The sequence below is a fragment of the Hippopotamus amphibius genome, chromosome 15, assembly GCF_030028045.1.
Source record: "Hippopotamus amphibius kiboko isolate mHipAmp2 chromosome 15, mHipAmp2.hap2, whole genome shotgun sequence".
In the NCBI taxonomy this organism is placed as follows: Eukaryota; Metazoa; Chordata; class Mammalia; order Artiodactyla; family Hippopotamidae; genus Hippopotamus; species Hippopotamus amphibius.
In genome coordinates, this window is record NC_080200.1 from 22,908,557 (window position 1) to 22,927,136 (window position 18,580).

At 34.7% G+C, this 18,580-nt stretch overlaps 1 protein-coding gene and 1 pseudogene across 1 annotated transcript; both read right to left on the bottom strand.

Annotated features, from left to right (window-relative positions):
• Positions 1–583: 583 nt before the first annotated feature.
• LOC130836368 (olfactory receptor 2AJ1-like) lies at positions 584–1,531 on the bottom strand (annotated as a pseudogene).
• Positions 1,532–11,446: 9,915 nt separating this feature from the next.
• On the bottom strand, positions 11,447–12,418 carry LOC130837152 (olfactory receptor 2T8-like). The gene has a single exon (XM_057709956.1). The coding sequence runs from the start codon at positions 12,383–12,385 to the stop codon at positions 11,447–11,449; it is 939 nt and encodes a 312-aa protein (XP_057565939.1). The 5' UTR covers positions 12,386–12,418.
• Positions 12,419–18,580: the final 6,162 nt, after the last annotated feature.

The following is an 18,580-nucleotide window of genomic DNA, read 5'->3' on the forward strand; positions in this document are numbered from 1 at the left end:
TACTTTTTTAGCAACTTTCAAATATACAATATGTCATTTTTGGTTATAATTACCATGTTGTTCATTACATACCTAGTACTTGTTTATCTCAAAATTGGAAATTTGTAGCGTTCACCAACTTCACTTTATTTTGCCTATGAATTTTTATAAATTTTTCATAACATTGCAATGTTTGAAATATAATTTTATAAAAACTATGTGGATCTCTCTCTCCCTATTTATACGCATATATATTACATATTATGTGACTGTATTATAAAAGATAATTTTTACAAATTCTTGAAGTTTTTACAAATACAATTTTAGTGGGAGAAAACTGGAAGCATTGAGTCATCTTTGTCTTTCTATCAGTGACTTTGGTGATTATAATTGGTACCATAGAGAGAATGGTATACTTTTAGATATAGGTATTTACAAAACAAATACCTGTGATTATTTATTGTTATCAGGGTTTTGGAAAGACACACTTCTTTCCACATTTGAAGAGATAAAGATGTTTAATTTATTTCCAGAGATATGAATAACATATATCCTCTAAATATTATTATGGAAATAGAGAATGCATATTTCAACAAAAGTGTTCCTAGTATTTTTTATGAGGAAAGTTACTTTTGAGCATATTTTTCAGTGCTTCTAGAACATCTTTATTTCTAAAGCTGTAGATAATTGGGTTGAAAGATGGTGTGAGGATGGTATAGAATATTGCCAGAAACTTATCCTGGCCTGGGGTGTGGTACTTTTTAGGTCTCACATATGTGAATATAAATGGCCCATAGTACATTATGACCACAATCATGTGGAAGAAACAGGTAGAAAAGGACTTTTTCCATGCCTCTGATGATTTCATGTGGAGGACAGTAAGGAGAATTTGGACTTAAGATGCAAAGATTAGAGAGAAAGGAATAAGCAGGAAAACGATGCCACTTACATAAACTCCTCGTTCATAGTGTGTTGTGTCCACACAGGACAACATCAACATGGCAGGGATTTCACAGAAAAAGTGGTCAATGGCTCTTGAGCCACAGAAGGGAAAGTGGAGAGTGTAAGCTGTGTGAACTATGGAGTTGACCATCCCAATAAGCCAGGATCCTCCAACCATGAGAATGCTGACATAGTGGTTCATAAGAATGGAATAGTGCAGTGGGTGGCAGATGGCTACATAGCGATCATAGGACATTGCTGCCAGGAGAAGGCACTCACCACCCAAGAGGGTGAGGGATAGAAATATCTGGAAGCCGCAACCTGCAAATGAAATACTTCTGCTACCTGACAGAAAGTCAGAGATCATTTTAGGAACAATGTTGCTAGTATGCAAGATATCCATAAAAGAGAGATGGCTGAGCAGGAAATACATTGGAGTACGGAGTCGTGATTCCCTGTGGATAAGGAGAATCATGACTGTATTTTCTGTTACAGTCATAACAAAAATGATGAATATAAAGGAGAAGAATATCAGACTTGTTTGGGAAGAAGAGAAGAGTCCCAAAAGAATGAAGTCACTGCTGAAAGTGTGATTCTCACTTCCCATCATGAATTTTACCTATAAATAAATAATCAAATAAGAGTTAAACAGAAAAAGAAGAAAAAGTAGTGTAAATCTCATATCCCTTTACACTTAGCTACAAACTAAAATGAGAGTTAGTGATGTATATCTTGCAATAAAGCCAAAGAATTGTCAACCAGCTTTTGAACTAGGTATGTTTTATAACATGGACATTAATCTCTTGAATCAACAATAATTTCCATTATGAAATAAACTCCTTAATTCTATATTTAATTCCCTGAAATGTTAACATCATTTTGCTATGATTTTTAGAATTTTAAAAGATCAGAGTACAAATGAGGTTTGCAGGACATATTCATGTGAATTTTGTCCTGACTGTTTTTACTGACAGGTCCGTAAAATTTGATGTAAACGTAGATTCAGATTTCAGGCAATGGTGCCTCCCATGAACTGGTTGATAATAAAGAAGTCTCTGACATCAATGATTACTGACAACTCAAATTTAATATATCTGTTTACAAATTTGTTGACACTATCTCACTTTCTGGAATAACTTTATCCTTCTGATTTTTCTTTTTCCAATAATGATTTACTTTGCCATAGTCATTCTGATTCAAATCTTAATTCATCATTTTAGTATTAATAAGTATGGACAAAGTCTGTTCACTCTGAGTCTCTGGACCACTGTAGGTTCTCAAATTCTTATTATATAAATTATTGATTTATGTTTTGCCTCTGATATCAAAGGTTTCCAAAAGTACATCAATTATAGTTATATTTTTAGAGAGTGTGTATTTTCTCCACAGGATTGTTTATTATTTTGTCTTCAGATATTAGAAGCACTCCATAATACATTCCCTAATGCCTTCATCACCTTACTTCTAACACATTCTCCCAACCTCCCTGAGGCACCTAAAGTTTTGATAAACCTGTTTTATAACTCTTTGTCTAACCAATCAATCAAGGATTTGGAATATCCTCCCATGATGCTGAAATGATGGACAAAATATCTTGTATGACATCCACAATCTTGAATGAAATCTATTCTTGAATCTAAAGAGGAATGTTCTAGTGGTGAGCTTCCTCACTCTAAGTTCAAAAGTGAAGAAACACACATCACATATCACTTAGCCTCTTCCACATTTATGCAAATCTTACCCAACATGAAATCTCTTTTTTCTACATTGAGCATCAAAATTTCCTTGTTTAATAATGCTAAATATCAGAAAAAAAAAAGATGTAACATGTAGTTTACATCCCTGTATCTTCTGGAGGGAACTTGGAGTCTAATCATAGAAAATGCTATCATTTTTAGGTGTTATTTTTAGTTACAAATTCAGCCCTATCTCAATCCTTCCTCACAGGAAATAAAAAGACCGTTGTATTCTTTACTCAGTGAACATACTACACTCTAATCATTGTCATTTTGCATTTATCAAGATTCTCAAAATGCACTCTATATCCATTAATATTGACTTATCTAGACTCAAAATATTTTTCACTTCTACCAGATCTGTCATTATAAAACTCAGCATGCAGAATATTGTTTTAAATTTAGATTTAACTAGAGGTCAGTTGTTCATTAATCTTGGTAAGACTGCACATTTATAGGTTAAATAAATATTTGTATGCTCCTACATTTTGTTTTTACATTAAAGTTTTCACTGTAAGGCAAGCAAAAGACAAAACACCATATCATTTCTTTCTGAAAAATATGTATGTTGAAAAGTGTTTGATTTGGAAGTCCTGGGCAATATTAAATCTGAGGTGCACATTTATATTTTAAACTATATAATACTGCCATTTTTATATTTTGAACTTTTCTATAACTATGATAAAATAATTATATGCTCTATCATAAAACTTCAAATATCAGACTTGGTTGGTGTGCAACTGACTTGAAATAACTGGTTGTTACTAATAATTCAATAAACTAAATAGCCTTCTACTGAAGAGACAGGAGTCACATATTGAATTGCCTTAAAAATGGATGGAATAAAATCATTACTCATTTTTAAGAAGTTGATGTGGATTACGGGTACAAAATTGTATGATATTACCTAGCCTGGGTGTGAGCATGCTACTGACTCAGATAATTATATTAACAAAGCAGAAATACAAGCTAAAAATGTCCTAATATTTTGAAGAGATGAACAAGAAAATACAAGGCAAATACACATCTTTAAAATATTTCATTTTATGTCTCATTGTTTCATAAAATACCAATAAGACATAAAGTTATAGCTGAAATGAATTTCTACTAAATCAGGATCATAATGCTATCTTTCTTATGGGGTTCTTTTGAAGATTAATTGAGATATGTTAAACAGCATGTTAAATGACACACACGCACACATATACATATACATACATGCACATGCACACAAATGGAAGAAAGGCTGGCACGTGGTAAGTAGTCAAACAAATGGTTATTCTTTTCTATTATTTTTTGTTTCTATAATTAGTCAATTGGTATTTCTATCATTAAGGTATTATTATGTGTTCATATTTAAATACACATTTAAGCTGCTATATACTAAATAGACAGACAGGGATAGAGAGAGAAAGAATCAAGATATGAGAGAATACAACCAAGTAAATAGAAGTAAATTTCAATGAGATGAACCAGAAGTCCAATTTTACTCACTATCTGTTAAGATCAATCCAGGAGGCTCCCTGGGGGAGAAACTAACTCAGCACGTTGAATGAGAATGTTCAGATCAGCTTCCTCACACGTATGCACACATACAGGCCACTGTGAGAGAGTAAAGCAACATTGCTTGTTGCTTCTTATTCTGAAATCAATCAGCTAGCTGCTCAGAAATTGATTTTATCATAGCCAATGATGTTGTCATTACACATTTCTCACTCTTCAGACTTGTCAGGGCCCTGCGTCAGGCCCCAAGGAATTATTGTGAATCTTGTGACTAGTGTCTCACAGTGACATCAAATTCATCATATGCAACACCGAAGCACCCAAGTAAGTCCCCTGAAACACCAGGTGGCATAACCATGTATAACTGCCCCAGCCAGAAATCAGAAAATCATCTGCACTTCTCTTTATGGCTACCCTTTTCCATGTGCAAATCAGCATCTCCTACCTATACTATCTGCATAAATGCCTCTCATGGGTTATTCCTTCTCATGGGCTGCATGCTGTATGTGGCCATGGTGGCTCTAAGGCATTCATTCTACTCTTCTCTTTTAACTAAATAGACCTGTACGGGCTCACCACCACCAACATAATATTGTATGCTTTTCAACTCTCTTTAAAGCTGGTGGAGTGTGGCCAGTCAAGTAAATTTGGACAACAGAAGAGTGTTTGCACTGGAGGCACACACCTTTCTTGTTCTTTCATCCTGCTAATTAGAATTAGATGCTTGGTGCTGCATTCTTCCTGGAAGAATTGTACATGAAACAAAGCCCAGGGATTCAGGAGCAGACAGCTGTGAGCCACCATGCAATTTACTATTGATCATGACAATGTGAGGGTATAGTATGAAATAATTCACCAGATTGTTCAAAAAACTTATTTGGGAAGGAAAGAAGCAGTAGGTTGTTCTGTGGTAACAATTTTTATCTTTTACATTCCTATTGAATCATAAATTTTTGGAGATAACAGATCTAGTATAATTCCAGTATGTTTTATTCAAAATGCTCAATACTTGTCTTGTGATATAGAAACTGAAAGTGTTATAATATTGCAATGATAATTCAAGTAATCTTTTGTCTCCAACTTCTCCCCACATAAATACACTTTTTGCCCTAGTTTAGGTTATTTTTCCTAGAACACGGTTTTAAGAATGTAAATAATCTGCTGGGTTATAGTGTATGTACATAACATTAAATAAATAAATAAATAAATAAATAAATAAATAAATAAATAAATAAATAAATTTCCCTATGTTTAGTTCCCATTTCCTATGAAACTGAAGTATTTACACTTATGTAACATTGTCTTTCTTGCTTTCTTACACCTTTGCTCACACCCTATTCTCTCTTCCACATAAACAATCTTCTCCATCATTTCTAGGAGCTTTGTGGTCTTCCACTTACTAAGATTTTATGTTCAGTCCTCCTTGTTCACAGACATCCTTGCTAACTTTGGCCTGTCTTCCTTCCTTCTCTTTCTTGCTCAGAACTAGACAGCTCTGTCAGGGTATCATATCTGTCCCAGAGCTTCACTGTTTGTGCCTAATTGTACTTTCTGCACATTGAATATGACCTATACATAACTTCTTAACCTGGTCCCTGAAGTTTCCCCAAGGCCCACATCTCACCTCATTCTTCTTTACCAGTTTCCCACTACCTAGGATAGGGCACTCTTGTTGAGTCTTTTCACATCTAGCACAAGAGCCTGACTGGTGCCTCATAGGCTACAAGCATCACTCTCCTCAATGGGCCTTTGCTTACACCATTGAGGTGTCTGCTTCAATATCACTTCTTCCAGAGTGACTGAGAGACATGGGGTGATGCCTCACTCCAGGCATTTGCTTAAATGTTGCTAAGGGTTTACAGGAAGATGGGGGACAAATGGGTTGAGAGGAGCAAGGAGAAACAGAAAGGATACCTACCTCTTGAAGTCCTGCTGTGTATGACTTCTGGGAGAGAAAACAGCCACACTTTGATAAGGTGATATGGGAAACTGTGCACCCATGGGACAGTCAAAGAAACATGGGGGAATAGTTTTTGTGGTGAAAAGTGTGGACACTGAGACAGAGCAGGTTTTCCTCTGGGTGTAGCAGAAGAGTTGGTATATAGGGATAATGGGATAGCCCATTTCAATGTTGCCTGTACAAAGTGGGATAACCATTTGATGAAGGATGGGGGAAACTGCCTTCTCTGACCCTTTTTGCATCACTCCCTCTTTTCTTAGAATATTTTATTTCTACTCTTAAAGCCTTTGGAGTGCACTGTCTGTTAAGGTTTATGTGTGTGGCCTGTCCCTTATACTAGATAGAAGCTCCAGGACAGGCTACTTGGTGGACCTCACTCATTGCTGCATTGAGTCTCTTGGGTGTTTGGGCATCAATAGATGAACCTGATTATTCCAAAGACTGCCTGTTACAGAGAGGCAGATTGAAAAGATAGACTGCTTCACCTAAGTGATTCTGCTCATCTGTCATTTGTTGATAGATTCGAGTCAATTAAATGATCACCAAGTAAACAGAACATATAAGTGAACATAGCAAAAGCATTCAGCTAATACTTCTTTTACATGTAATTATTTTGCCAGTCAAAACCTATTAAGCATTTAAAAATATCAGATGAAATTTTAAGCATCTTGTATTTATTGCATGTTACAATTACTATTTAATCATCAAAGAACTGCATGAATTCTACAAACATTAAGCAACATTTTGAAGGTTATACAGATTATCCAAAGTTTCAAGTCCTGAAGTTCTTGTCTGAGAACTCACATTCTGCAGTAGTGTACCCCCACTCACTTTATTTTACACAACACAGGGACTCCATTTGGCAATATCTTGTTTTTTATAAAGGGTGAGGATGGCTATTTCACACATATGTCTCTGGTCTTATTTGTAAAACTGACCCTTTCTTGACCATAAGTGTTTTTTTTTTTCTTTTTTCTTTTTGTTTGTTTTTGCTTTTAAATCAGACAACTGAGTTCAGATCTGTGTGAAGGTGGAACTTAATTTTTTCCCTAGTTTAAATTTTTCTCCAGTTTTCAAAAACAAGAATTAACATTGAACTTTCCTCATAAGGTTATGATAATAATTAAAATAAGAAAACTAAAGTGAAATGTTAAGCAAAATGCCATGACAAAGTTTTTCATGAATTAAATACACTTTATGTTTTTTTATGTTTATTGTTGTTATTATTGTTATTTTATGATGCTAAATCATGTTAACTCAATCTCAGTGAAGATTTAACTAATCTACTTAATGTACCTTAAGGAACTTAAGGGGACTATGGAAACAAAATATTTAATGAAATCATCCTTTGATCAAAATATAGGCATGTTTAGGGGAACAAACAAGGTTTTAAATACAATAAAATGGTTGAATTTCATTAGAGATTCTGAAATATGGAATTCAGCTTTAAGTTATATTCAGCAACTAGCCTTTCTTCTAAATCTCTAGTAGTCATTTCCAAAACACCCCAGGAACTTGAAAAACATGTTCTGTTCCATGTTCCTTGATATTGTTTTGTTTAGATCATACTTCTCTTTAATTAATGTGAGATAGAGAAAACAATTTGGACAAAAATACTGTTCAACAAAAGAAAAAGAAGTGAAAGTTGGGATTTAGATCAAACAAAAATGGCAAAATAAAAAATTTAAGTTTCTAAATATAATTTCTAAACAAATTATTTTAAAGTATTGTCTTACAGTTGACATTACATTTAATTGCTTTATCTTTGGAGAGTTATGTGTATATATTTGTTATGTAGATGCATAAATAAATATATAATTATAAGTATTTTTTGAAAGACTAATGGCTTCTTTAAATTTGCCAAATTACTTGGTTGAAAATAATTGTAGGTATGTACTGACTTAGTAGGAGAAAGTAAGGAATAAGCTGACAAAATAAGATTCCAATTTTAAGGCAAGATGAATAATTTGAACATAAAAATATTCTCTGCCCATTGATTCTCCTCCCACCACTCCAGTGTGTATTGTAGGTCTGCATTATGTATTTTTTTTAATATTATAATCTTCTGTTTCTTCTTTAAGAACCTTGAGATACAATTGACATACAATAAACTGCATATATTTAAAGTGTACAATTTAATTTTTTTTCTTATTAGTAATGTATATATGGCAATTCCAATCTCCCAGTTCATCCCACACCAACCAACCCTCACCCCCTACTTTTCCCCCTTGGTTTCCTTAAGTTTGTTCTCTACATCTGTGTCTCTATTTCTGCCTTGCAAACCAGTTGATCTATACCATTTTTCTAGATTCCGCATATATGTGTTAATATACGATATTTGTTTTTCTCTTTCTGACTTACTTCACATTGTATGATAGACTCTAGGTCCATCCATGTCTCTACAAATGTCCAATTTTGTTCCTTTTTATGGCTGAGTAAAAAGTTGGGATTTAAATCAAGCAAAATGGGAAAATAAAAAAAAAATTCTAAATGGAATTGCTAAACAGATTATTCTAAATTATGTCTTACAGTTAAATTTATATTTAATTGATTTGTCTTTGGAGAGTTATGTGTACATATGTGTAATTATGTAAATTTAGGCACAAAGATATATTTGTAACTATTTTTTGTGAAAGAACAATGGCCTCTTTAAATTTGCCAAACATCTTGGTTGAAAATAATTGTGGGTATGTACTCACTTAGCAGGAGAAAATAAGGAATATACTGACAAAATAAGATTCTTATTTTAAGGCAAGAGAAGAGCCATTTGAACCTAAAACTTTTCTCTGCCCATTGGATCTCCTCTCACAACTCCCGTGTGTACTGTATGTCTATATTATGTATTAATCAGACCTCCTCAAAGGCGGAAATACCTGCTCAAACATAAAGATCATTTCTTTCTTCTTCCAATGCCAACCATGTAACTCCTTAGAAGATAACATTCCCTTCCCCATCTTGTAAGGGGTCATGATGACCCACCATTTACCTTGCACATGCAGATATCTTTGTAAACTTTACATAGAATGCTAAGATATTATTCCCCACCAAATGTGTGACTGAGATTCTGATAAAAATAATGATGACTACATATCTTGAAACAATTGACCACATATATAGTTTTACAAGATCAATGATTGTAATAGTGCAACTCTACATATGGGAAGAAGCAACAAGACTGAATCACTTCCTGGATCATAACATGCTAGTAACATAGGCAATCCAGAACCTTTGGCCACTGTTAAAAGGGCCTCGTCCAGTAATAGCACTTTGAGTGGTCTATCAACAAAATCCTTGACTGATCTGGAAATGAGCATTGTGAGACAAATGTCATAAAATGCCTCCCAAAACTTAGTCAAAATTAACACAGAAAGGAAGGGGGTTGTAAAATAAAGAATGTTTCTCATTATTCAGTTATACAAGAATCAAGTCATTGACCACTGCAGTTGCTGACCTACAATACACCCTCAAAGAAGTTCTGGGTGAAGATCAGGACATGGAACTTTGTGCTTTGGGAAAATTGTTAAAGCTGGCCCTCAGATAGTTTTCTTCAGGAGAAAATTTTATGAACTCAGTCCCTTGCATTGTCTCATACTTAGAAATGCACTAAAACTGTTATCTAAAATATCTGTCCCTTGCAAATAGGAGCACGCTTCTACCAAGATGTGTGCTTAATTGTATTTATCTCTTCATCAAAATCACTATATACTGGCCTCCCCCTGACCTTATAGAAGCAGTTCTCAAGCTCTCTGAGAGGCTGTCTCATAGATTATAAACCTCAGGTTGGCTCAAATAAAATTTTCCATTTCTTTCTTAGATTGACTATTGATCAAATTTATGTCCACAATAACTTGAACAGCCAAACTTTAAATTCTATGACCTATTTCTTTTTAATCTGCCTTCTTCGGATGAAGAGTACATAAAATAAAAAAAAAAAAATCAGATTTCCAATGACATGATTCCACCAGTGTAACTGAAATAGTTTGTTACAATGCATGATTAAAACAAACAATCTGATAACTTCAAGCCCAATGGAGGTGGAAGAGATTAATTATACACATATCCAATTAATAAAAATAATCTTCATAAATTGAGTGGAACAGATATCAGAAAACATTTAATAATCAGTAACCCAATATAATTTTCTTTAAAAACTCCCAGTATCCCTATAAACAAGTGTCATCTATCAGTAAACAACCAAGTTGTGTTTGCTTCAGAAGCATCAACATGACTTTTTTTCAATTTTTAAAAATTTTTTTCAAAATTGAATAAATCATTCACAAAGGAAGATTTACAAATAGTCAATAAACTAAAGCAAATGAGTCCAGCATCATTACACATCAGGGAAATACAACTTAAAACCAAATGATTTACTACATTAAATAAGATAGAAAAAATGAAATCGGTTAGTAATACCCACAACTGTGTCCAGTTTGAGCAACTGCTACTCATGTGCTCTGCTGGTGGGAGTTTAAAAACAAATATTCACTTTGAAAACAGATTACTATGAAGTTATTCATGCATCTACCAAAAGAAGTAAAAACATATGATCATAGATAAAAAATGCTTAACAGCAGCTTTAGTCATAACAGGTCCAGATGAAAATAGCCCAGATGTCTAACAACAACATAGTTCATAAATAAATGGCGATACATACTGGCAAGAAAGTACTACTTAGCAATGAAAAAAAGAAACCACTGATAGAGTAAAGTTTTGTAGGAATCTTTAAAATTATATTAAGTTGAAAGAAAGACATAAGATAGAAGAAAAATACCTACTGTACAGTTTCATTTATATGAAATTCTAGCATAGGTTAAACTAACAAATAGAGATAACATCAGACAAATATTTATCTCTGGATTGAGTGATTTCACTAGAAAAGAACATGAGGGACATTTCCAGTCTGGTGAAAGTTTTGTCTCTTGGTACTGGGTGTAAATTACCAGTGCAAGTACCATTGAAACTTGTTGAAAGGCAGCCTTCCCATGTGAATATTCGAGTGTTTATAAGTTATACCTCAATTAAAAAAATAAATCATCAAACTTCAACATTATTTGACTACTTTGTTCATTCTTTGAACAAATATTTATTGTGAGATCAGGTGTAGTAAAATTTTAATAAGGATTTGTGATCAACAGATTTTTAATAATCAACAGTTTAATTTGTTGATGACAGCTTAGTAAATGACCCCAAAGTATGGAGGTCCATATGCATTCCCAAGTAAAATAGAAATAACAGATAGAGATATAATGAGTACGTAATCTGTCTCAAGGAAATCTTACACAATCACTTAGCACAGCCTTGAACTTTGGGACAAATCAGTGTAATCTTATTCATGACCTAAGGCAGCACACTGATCCATACACTTTCTCAGAGCTCCCTTGACCTCACTGTTCCTCAGACTATAGATGAGGGGGTTCAGCACAGGGGTGAAGATAGTATAAAATGCTGACACAATCTTGTCATGGTTAGCTGACCTGTAGGATTTGGGTCTCATGTAGGTAAAAATGGCAGCTCCAAAAAAGAGTCCCACCACAGACAGATGTGAGGAGCAAGTGGCAAAAGCCTTCTTGCGGGCTTCACTAGAACGCATCTGGAGAATGGCAGCAAGGATGAGACTATAGGAAATCAGGATGAGAGAAATGGGGACCAGGAGCATTAACACACAGCAGATGTACATGACATACTCGAAGACAGACGTGTCAGCACAAGCCAAACGCACCAGCGTGGGGGCCTCACAAAAGAAATGATCGATCTCATGTGTGCTGCAAAATGAGAAGTTCAGGGTAGCAGCAGCCTGCATGAGCCCGTCAGCTGCTCCCAGGAACCAGGACCCCAAAATCATTCTCAGGCATAATGTCCAGCTCATGAGGACTGGGTATCTCAGTGGATGGCAAATAGCGACATAGCGGTCATAGGACATGGCTGCTAAGAGGAAGCACTCGCCGCCTCCTAAAGTGAGGAAGAAGAAGATCTGGAACCCACAGCCAACCAGGGAGATGGACTTGCTTCCCGTCAGGTAGTCAACAGTCATTTTGGGCACAATGGTGTAAACCAGCATCATGTCCATGAGGGAGAGCTGGCTCAGTAGGAAGTACATGGGTCTGTGAAGCCGGGGGTCCAGGAGAATCAGGAGAAGCATGAGGGCATTGCCCACTAGGGAGGTGAAGGCAATTATCAGAAGCATCACAAAGAGAAACAGGTGGGCTTCTGTGTGCTTAAAGAGACCTAGGAGAATGAAATCTGAAGTGGTATTCCAGTTTTCCATGATTTCAAACAATAATGACACTGCAAATGGAGAATAGCTGAGGGTTACGTATATAAAACATACAAAACTTAATTGAAACACACCAAAATCCAATAATTTTTCTTGACTCTGATTAATCTTGAAAGGTATTTTTACTTTTCAAATAAGAGGACTTATATTCTTACACCTAGGAAGTAGAAGATTTGAATCTGCAGATTCATGACTTAATTTGGGATTGCTAGTTCATTGACTTTAAATTTGCCAAACTATACATTGAAAACAATAACGACCCTCTCAGAATATTTTCCCCCATTGTAACCCTGTAATACTAAATGTAAACTTTCATTCGCTCTAAAAAGCATTTTCTGTAGGGAGAAGTTTTGCCTGCAAAGTCATTGAAACACAACCTTTACTGGATAAAGAAGAAAAAATAAAGGTTCTTACTTCTTTGCCCAAACACAAAGATAAATTTATTTCTCCTTCAGTTTCAAGAGGATAGGCATTTTCATCTCTGATCTCCTGGTGCCAAAACTGTTGTAGTTAGTTGAATAAATACAACCATAACTACAGAAGTAAGGATGCTAATTCAGTCTCAAAGATATGGTGTGACTCATTGAAGTTACATGGGAGAAGGAGCCCACCTCTTCCACAATCATTCCCTTTACCCCCACTTTTTACATCCATCCCATACTAAACTGCCAATCAAAGAGAAAAGTATTGCAAAAGGCTCACTCAATCCTTAATTTCATTTCTTGTGCATTGTTATTTTATTGGCAGCATTCTACTAGAGTGTTTTAGCTGTTTGCTTTAAAATTAGATATCATGGAAATACACTTCCCCATTGTCAAATGTATTTCAGATTTGCCAAAAATTTGTGATCTGTACACCCTCATGTCTCTAATAATGATTCAGTTTGAATCACTAATAGCTACATAAAATTACAATTTTATAATTTTAGTCTTCGGTATCATTCTTTTGAAAGACCTCAAACCCAGCTAACTTATTTCTTTGACTTGAGGCCTTCTTATTTTCCATTATTTTCATTACCTTTATTGTTGAAGACTAATGAAACTTTAAACCATTTTGAAAATTAATAGGTAATGTAGCAACTGTAGGGTGTTTGGCAAGTTTCTTAAATTAATTTAAGTGTACTATCAATACAGTGGCAGTAAGTATTTTCATAAATGAAATCACACAGTATTTATTTTTATGCTTGTTTTTTGATTAGTTTATTTCACTTATCATGATGTCCTCAAAGTTTGTCCATACTGTAACATGGGTCAGAACTTCCTTCCATTTTAAGGGTGAGCAATATTCCTTTGTATGCATGTGTTACATTTTACTTATTAATTCTTTCAATTTATGGACATTTATGTTGTCTTCCAATCCAGTTGTGTATTTAAGTATCAATTTAATGGGATATTTTGTTAACGCATGGCAATTATTTTTAATCTTGTAAAGGTAAATGTAATAGCATAAAACATTAAAATTTGACTAAATTTTTGCTTATACCATGCAAGAGAGGTTTATATATTTTTAGATAGTAATTATAACTTACCTGAATTTTCATTTCACAAAATACATTTTCCTATTTTGATTTTTCCACTTGTGTTTAAGTATTTTTTCAAATATGAAATCATTAGCTCAACTTTTCAATGGATGTAAATGATCTAGCTATGCAATTTATATTTAGATTAAATAAATGTATAAAAACAAGCAGTCATCATGAGTATAAATGACTAGTTAGAACGATAATAATGTTTAGATTATTTAGTGGAAAGGTCAACTAAATGTGTCAATTAAAGAAAATGACTGGTAGGTAATTATATTTCCTAAGAGGTGATAGTTTTATTATTTGTTTAATTAAAATTCCTATCTATCATTTCAAATTATTTAAGTGAAACTACTTGTCACTATTTAGAATGTTTGTAAACCTGTGCTAAGAGGATTCTGAGGGATAATTTATAAAAAAATTGACTATGGATACAAAGTGTGGTGAAAATTTTAAATGAGAAATTAACTCATCTTGCAAATAAAATATTTGCAATGACATTTAGTAGAAGTAAAAAAGCTTACCTCTAACTAGTATAGGAATAGAAACACTTAACACTGTAAAAATAATTTTTTTTCTTTTGTCATTTTGATTTCAGAACACTGGAGATTTTCTATATTTTCTTCTGTCTATATAGTCTTTCATTTAGAATGGTACTAAAATTGTGATATTTTTCTTTAAATCACAAAATCATCATCTCCTTTGCAATGCTACCGGAAGACACAAATATAACCTCTCTTCTTTTCTCATGGAGTAATCACAGAATATTTAAAACTGCCTGTAATTTTTCTTTCTATATTTTTTAATCCTTGATGCCATCATTTAACTTTAAAAGTGTAAGTTTTCCCCCACAATACTGAGAGGATTAATCAATCTATTCTGCAAAAAAATAAAATATTAACAGCCAATTCATTTATTTGATGAAATTGTCATGTTATTACAAGTGTTTTAACCTGATGACTGTGTCAGCCAGCACATGTTTTATTTCAGATTGTAGGATAGGTAATCAAATATATTTTACTTGTAAAACTATATAGAAAAAAATGGTATAACTATTGGCTCTCTGGAGTTCAAATTATGTAAGTAAAACTAATAAATATTTAGAGATTAGTATCACTTACACAAGATAAAAATGATGAACTCCAATAGTCTGGATCTGCATCCCCTCTGAGCTGCATCCTCCCAATGTCCCTCTTTGAGTGGAGGAAGGCTTTTCTAGTCTTGCAGCATCAAATTTGCTCATCACAATGTCTGCAGTGACCTATTAAGGGGTGTGGCCTATTGCCCTCTTATTCTAAATTTAATATCCTATTAATATGTCAGAGTTGCATAAGTATGAATCTTTGGGTGCTAAAGATGTTTAATTTTCAAGGATTGTAGAGGTCCCCAGAACTTCAATATACTTCCCTACATTCTTTCAGAATGCTATGATTCATTAAAATAAGAAATAACTATTTACAAGAAAAATGAAATGTAAATAAACCTGGAAAGAGATGCTTATTTAAAAATACATTAAGGAGTGGATTCATCTGATTCTAGAATTACTTGTTTAAACTTTAATAAGGAGGGAAGTTTAAAGAGTGTGTTTAAAAGTTTACCAAGATTTGGTAAAACTCAATAATTAAATTTATAAAGCCCATGGAAGAATTCAGTTATATTTTTTTTTTTCTTTTTGAACTTAATTTGATAAAATTACCCACTGTGTTTTATGTTTCATTTAGTCTTTATCTACATAATACAATTGTATATAACTTTACACTCATATGCTTGGGTCTGTGTAATAAAATGCATTTTAATAGTAAGGATAGTTATAGCAGATTACATTTTTTGTGCTAAGCACTTTGAAATTTGATTCTATCTGGCATAATTTTCAAAATTTTATTATTGTTTTACTTTACATTTTCAGAGTCTAGGAAAAGCATGTTTTTTGGCTTCCCTTTTACCACTCCTGGGACTTTGTCTTGTTTAGTAGTACATATAAGGATCACCTTCCACAACTATAATATATATCTTTCTAATGGAATAGTTATTGGGAAAAGTTGCCTCTGTTAAAACATAAGATATTGATTGTAGCTGCTTAATCCAGGTGAGCTGTAATAATGTTATTTTATTTGTTTTAGGAAGGGACAACATCCTACATTTTATTTATACTTCTGCCTTTGGATGTTGAATCTTGTCAAAGTGTCCAATCTTACTCTGATTTAGAATGTAATTGACCACCTGAATGAAATCCACATTTAAAGTCAAGCTATATCACTTCTTGTGCAAACCTCAGGCTCATAGCTAAGTACAAGTAGTACAACATGGACACGTAGTATATCAGGTTTCAAGTAAGACCTTCGGCAAGAGTGTAACAGTCATCTTCAATAAATTTTGTTTTTTCTTAATTAATTAATTAATTTATTTATTTATTTATTGGCTGCATTGAGTCTTCGTTGCTGTGTGCAGGCTTTGTATAGTTGCGGTGAGCAGGGGCTATTGTTTGCTGCGGTGTGAGGGCTTCTCATTGAGGTGCCCTCTCTTGTTGTGGAGCACAGGTTGTAGGCATGCGGGCTTCAGAGGTTGTGGCACATGGGCTCAATAGTTGTGGCTCATGGGCTCTAGAGGGCAGGCTCAGTAATTGTGGTGCATGGGCTTAGTTGCTCTGCAGCATGTGGAATCTTCCTGGCCCAGGGATCAAACTCATGTCCCCTCCATTGGCAGGCAGGTCCTTAACCACTGTGTCACCACAGAAATCCCTCAATAAATTTTCATACTTTCTGTTCTGAATATTGCTTTGCCTTGATCGCAGATTTGTCAAAACAATGCTCTAGCAGCACAGTCGGACGGGGGAAATAGACACTGAGCAGTGTAGATCAAATATTCTGTGGGTTCCCAGGGGCATGAGTATGAAGATCAGACAAGCTCTATGTCAGAGGCAAAAAATGGACATACCACCCAGAATTCCATCAGGAAACAAATTACAGTGAACTTGGGTGTCAAAATTTAGAGTAATTTAAGACTACTTATAAATAATTTGACACAACTTAGGGATACCAAAGAAAGTTTGTACCGGACCCTCATCTTAGGGAGAACAGGATGTTTTGCCCAACTCTTTCCAGGAGACATATAGAAATGGAATACTTTCGAGACTTCACAAAGATGAACTATTTTGAAAAAGCCATCTAACAGGTGCTCACACCTGGCTAGAGTGCAGAGTCAAGACATCATACATGAGCATGCAGGAAGAAAAGAAAATAAATGTTACTCAGCTGTTGCCCTCTCCACTCCTGGGATTAGGGGTGTCACACGTGATAATTCGTGGGACATAGACTCTGAGACAGGGATAGGCATATGGGAATTTATTGTGGAGTTTCCTTAGGATTAAGTCACTTGGACTAAAGGAATCAGAAATAGGCACAGTGAGATGTTGAACCTTGATACAGTTTCAGCTGACCCAGGAGGAATTCAGACATGCCCCTATCAAGTTTCCTATAGTAGGGCAAGGAGTCACCTTTGTGCCCACAGAGGAGCATTGATTGAATGTGGCCTACCCCCAGGAAGGAAACTTGGATAAAGTAGTTTTTCTCAAGTAAGAACAATGCCATGAGAGGGACTAGCTGATAATATGTGATGCTAGCACTCCTAGTAGATGGGGGAACAAATACTTCAGTCCTGAAAGGGGAAGAGGTATATGGGGGCAAAGAATAAGGTATGGAATGCTCCATAAGCCATGCTCAATAAGAAGTCTAAGTGAAGGGTGCCCTTGATTGCCATTCACAGAGGTTGGTTTTCTGTAACATAGACCAGGTGAAACAAGTGATGGGGCACACACAACATACCAAGCAAGTATGATTATTTCAATAAAAATATGGTTTCCTTCCAGTATAAAGTTACAGGGTAGTTTGGAATTTACCCACAAGGGGAGTGCTTGAATAAGGAGTTCACATCACCTTCCAACTGGCTTAGCCTTTGGTTTGGAGGTACTCTTAACATGCCTCTGATAAAAGCATCAGTCCTGATCTAGGAACCTGGAACTCTACCCAACAGACCTTAAAGTAAATGTAATAGAAAGCACCAACTTCCCATATGGGTGAGTAAGAGGGCACCCCATTTTAGCAGAGCACCCTTTAGTGTCAATTCAGACTCTGTAACTAACATCTCTCAAAAGATCTAAGGATTTTGCTGACCCTAGTGTGCCTATGCTCTGTGATATTGCCTGAATTTCATTACCCAAATTCTTATGTTTAGTACCCTAGCCCCAAATACAAAGGTATTTGGAAAAAGGCTTTTAAAGATCTCATTTAAGCTAAATTAGACCATGCAGATAAGTCCTTGATCTATAGGATTACTGTACTTATAAGAAGAGGAAGACAGACCTCACCCTCTCTCTCTCTCTTCACAGACACTGAGGAAAGGCCATGTGAGGACACAGAGATAAGGGAGTCTTCTGTAAACAAGGACAAGAGGTCTCACTGGGAACCAAGTTAGCCAGCACCTGGATCTTAGACATCCCAACATCCAGAACTCTGAGAAAATAAGTATCTGTTTTTGGATCCACCCTGTCTATGGTATTTTGTTATATAAGCCCAAGCTAAAAGATCTGCTATGGTATATGGTGACAGTTTCCTTGAGAAGAACTGGTTTATAGTTGAGCACATGAAATTATTGTTGAATTGTGAGCC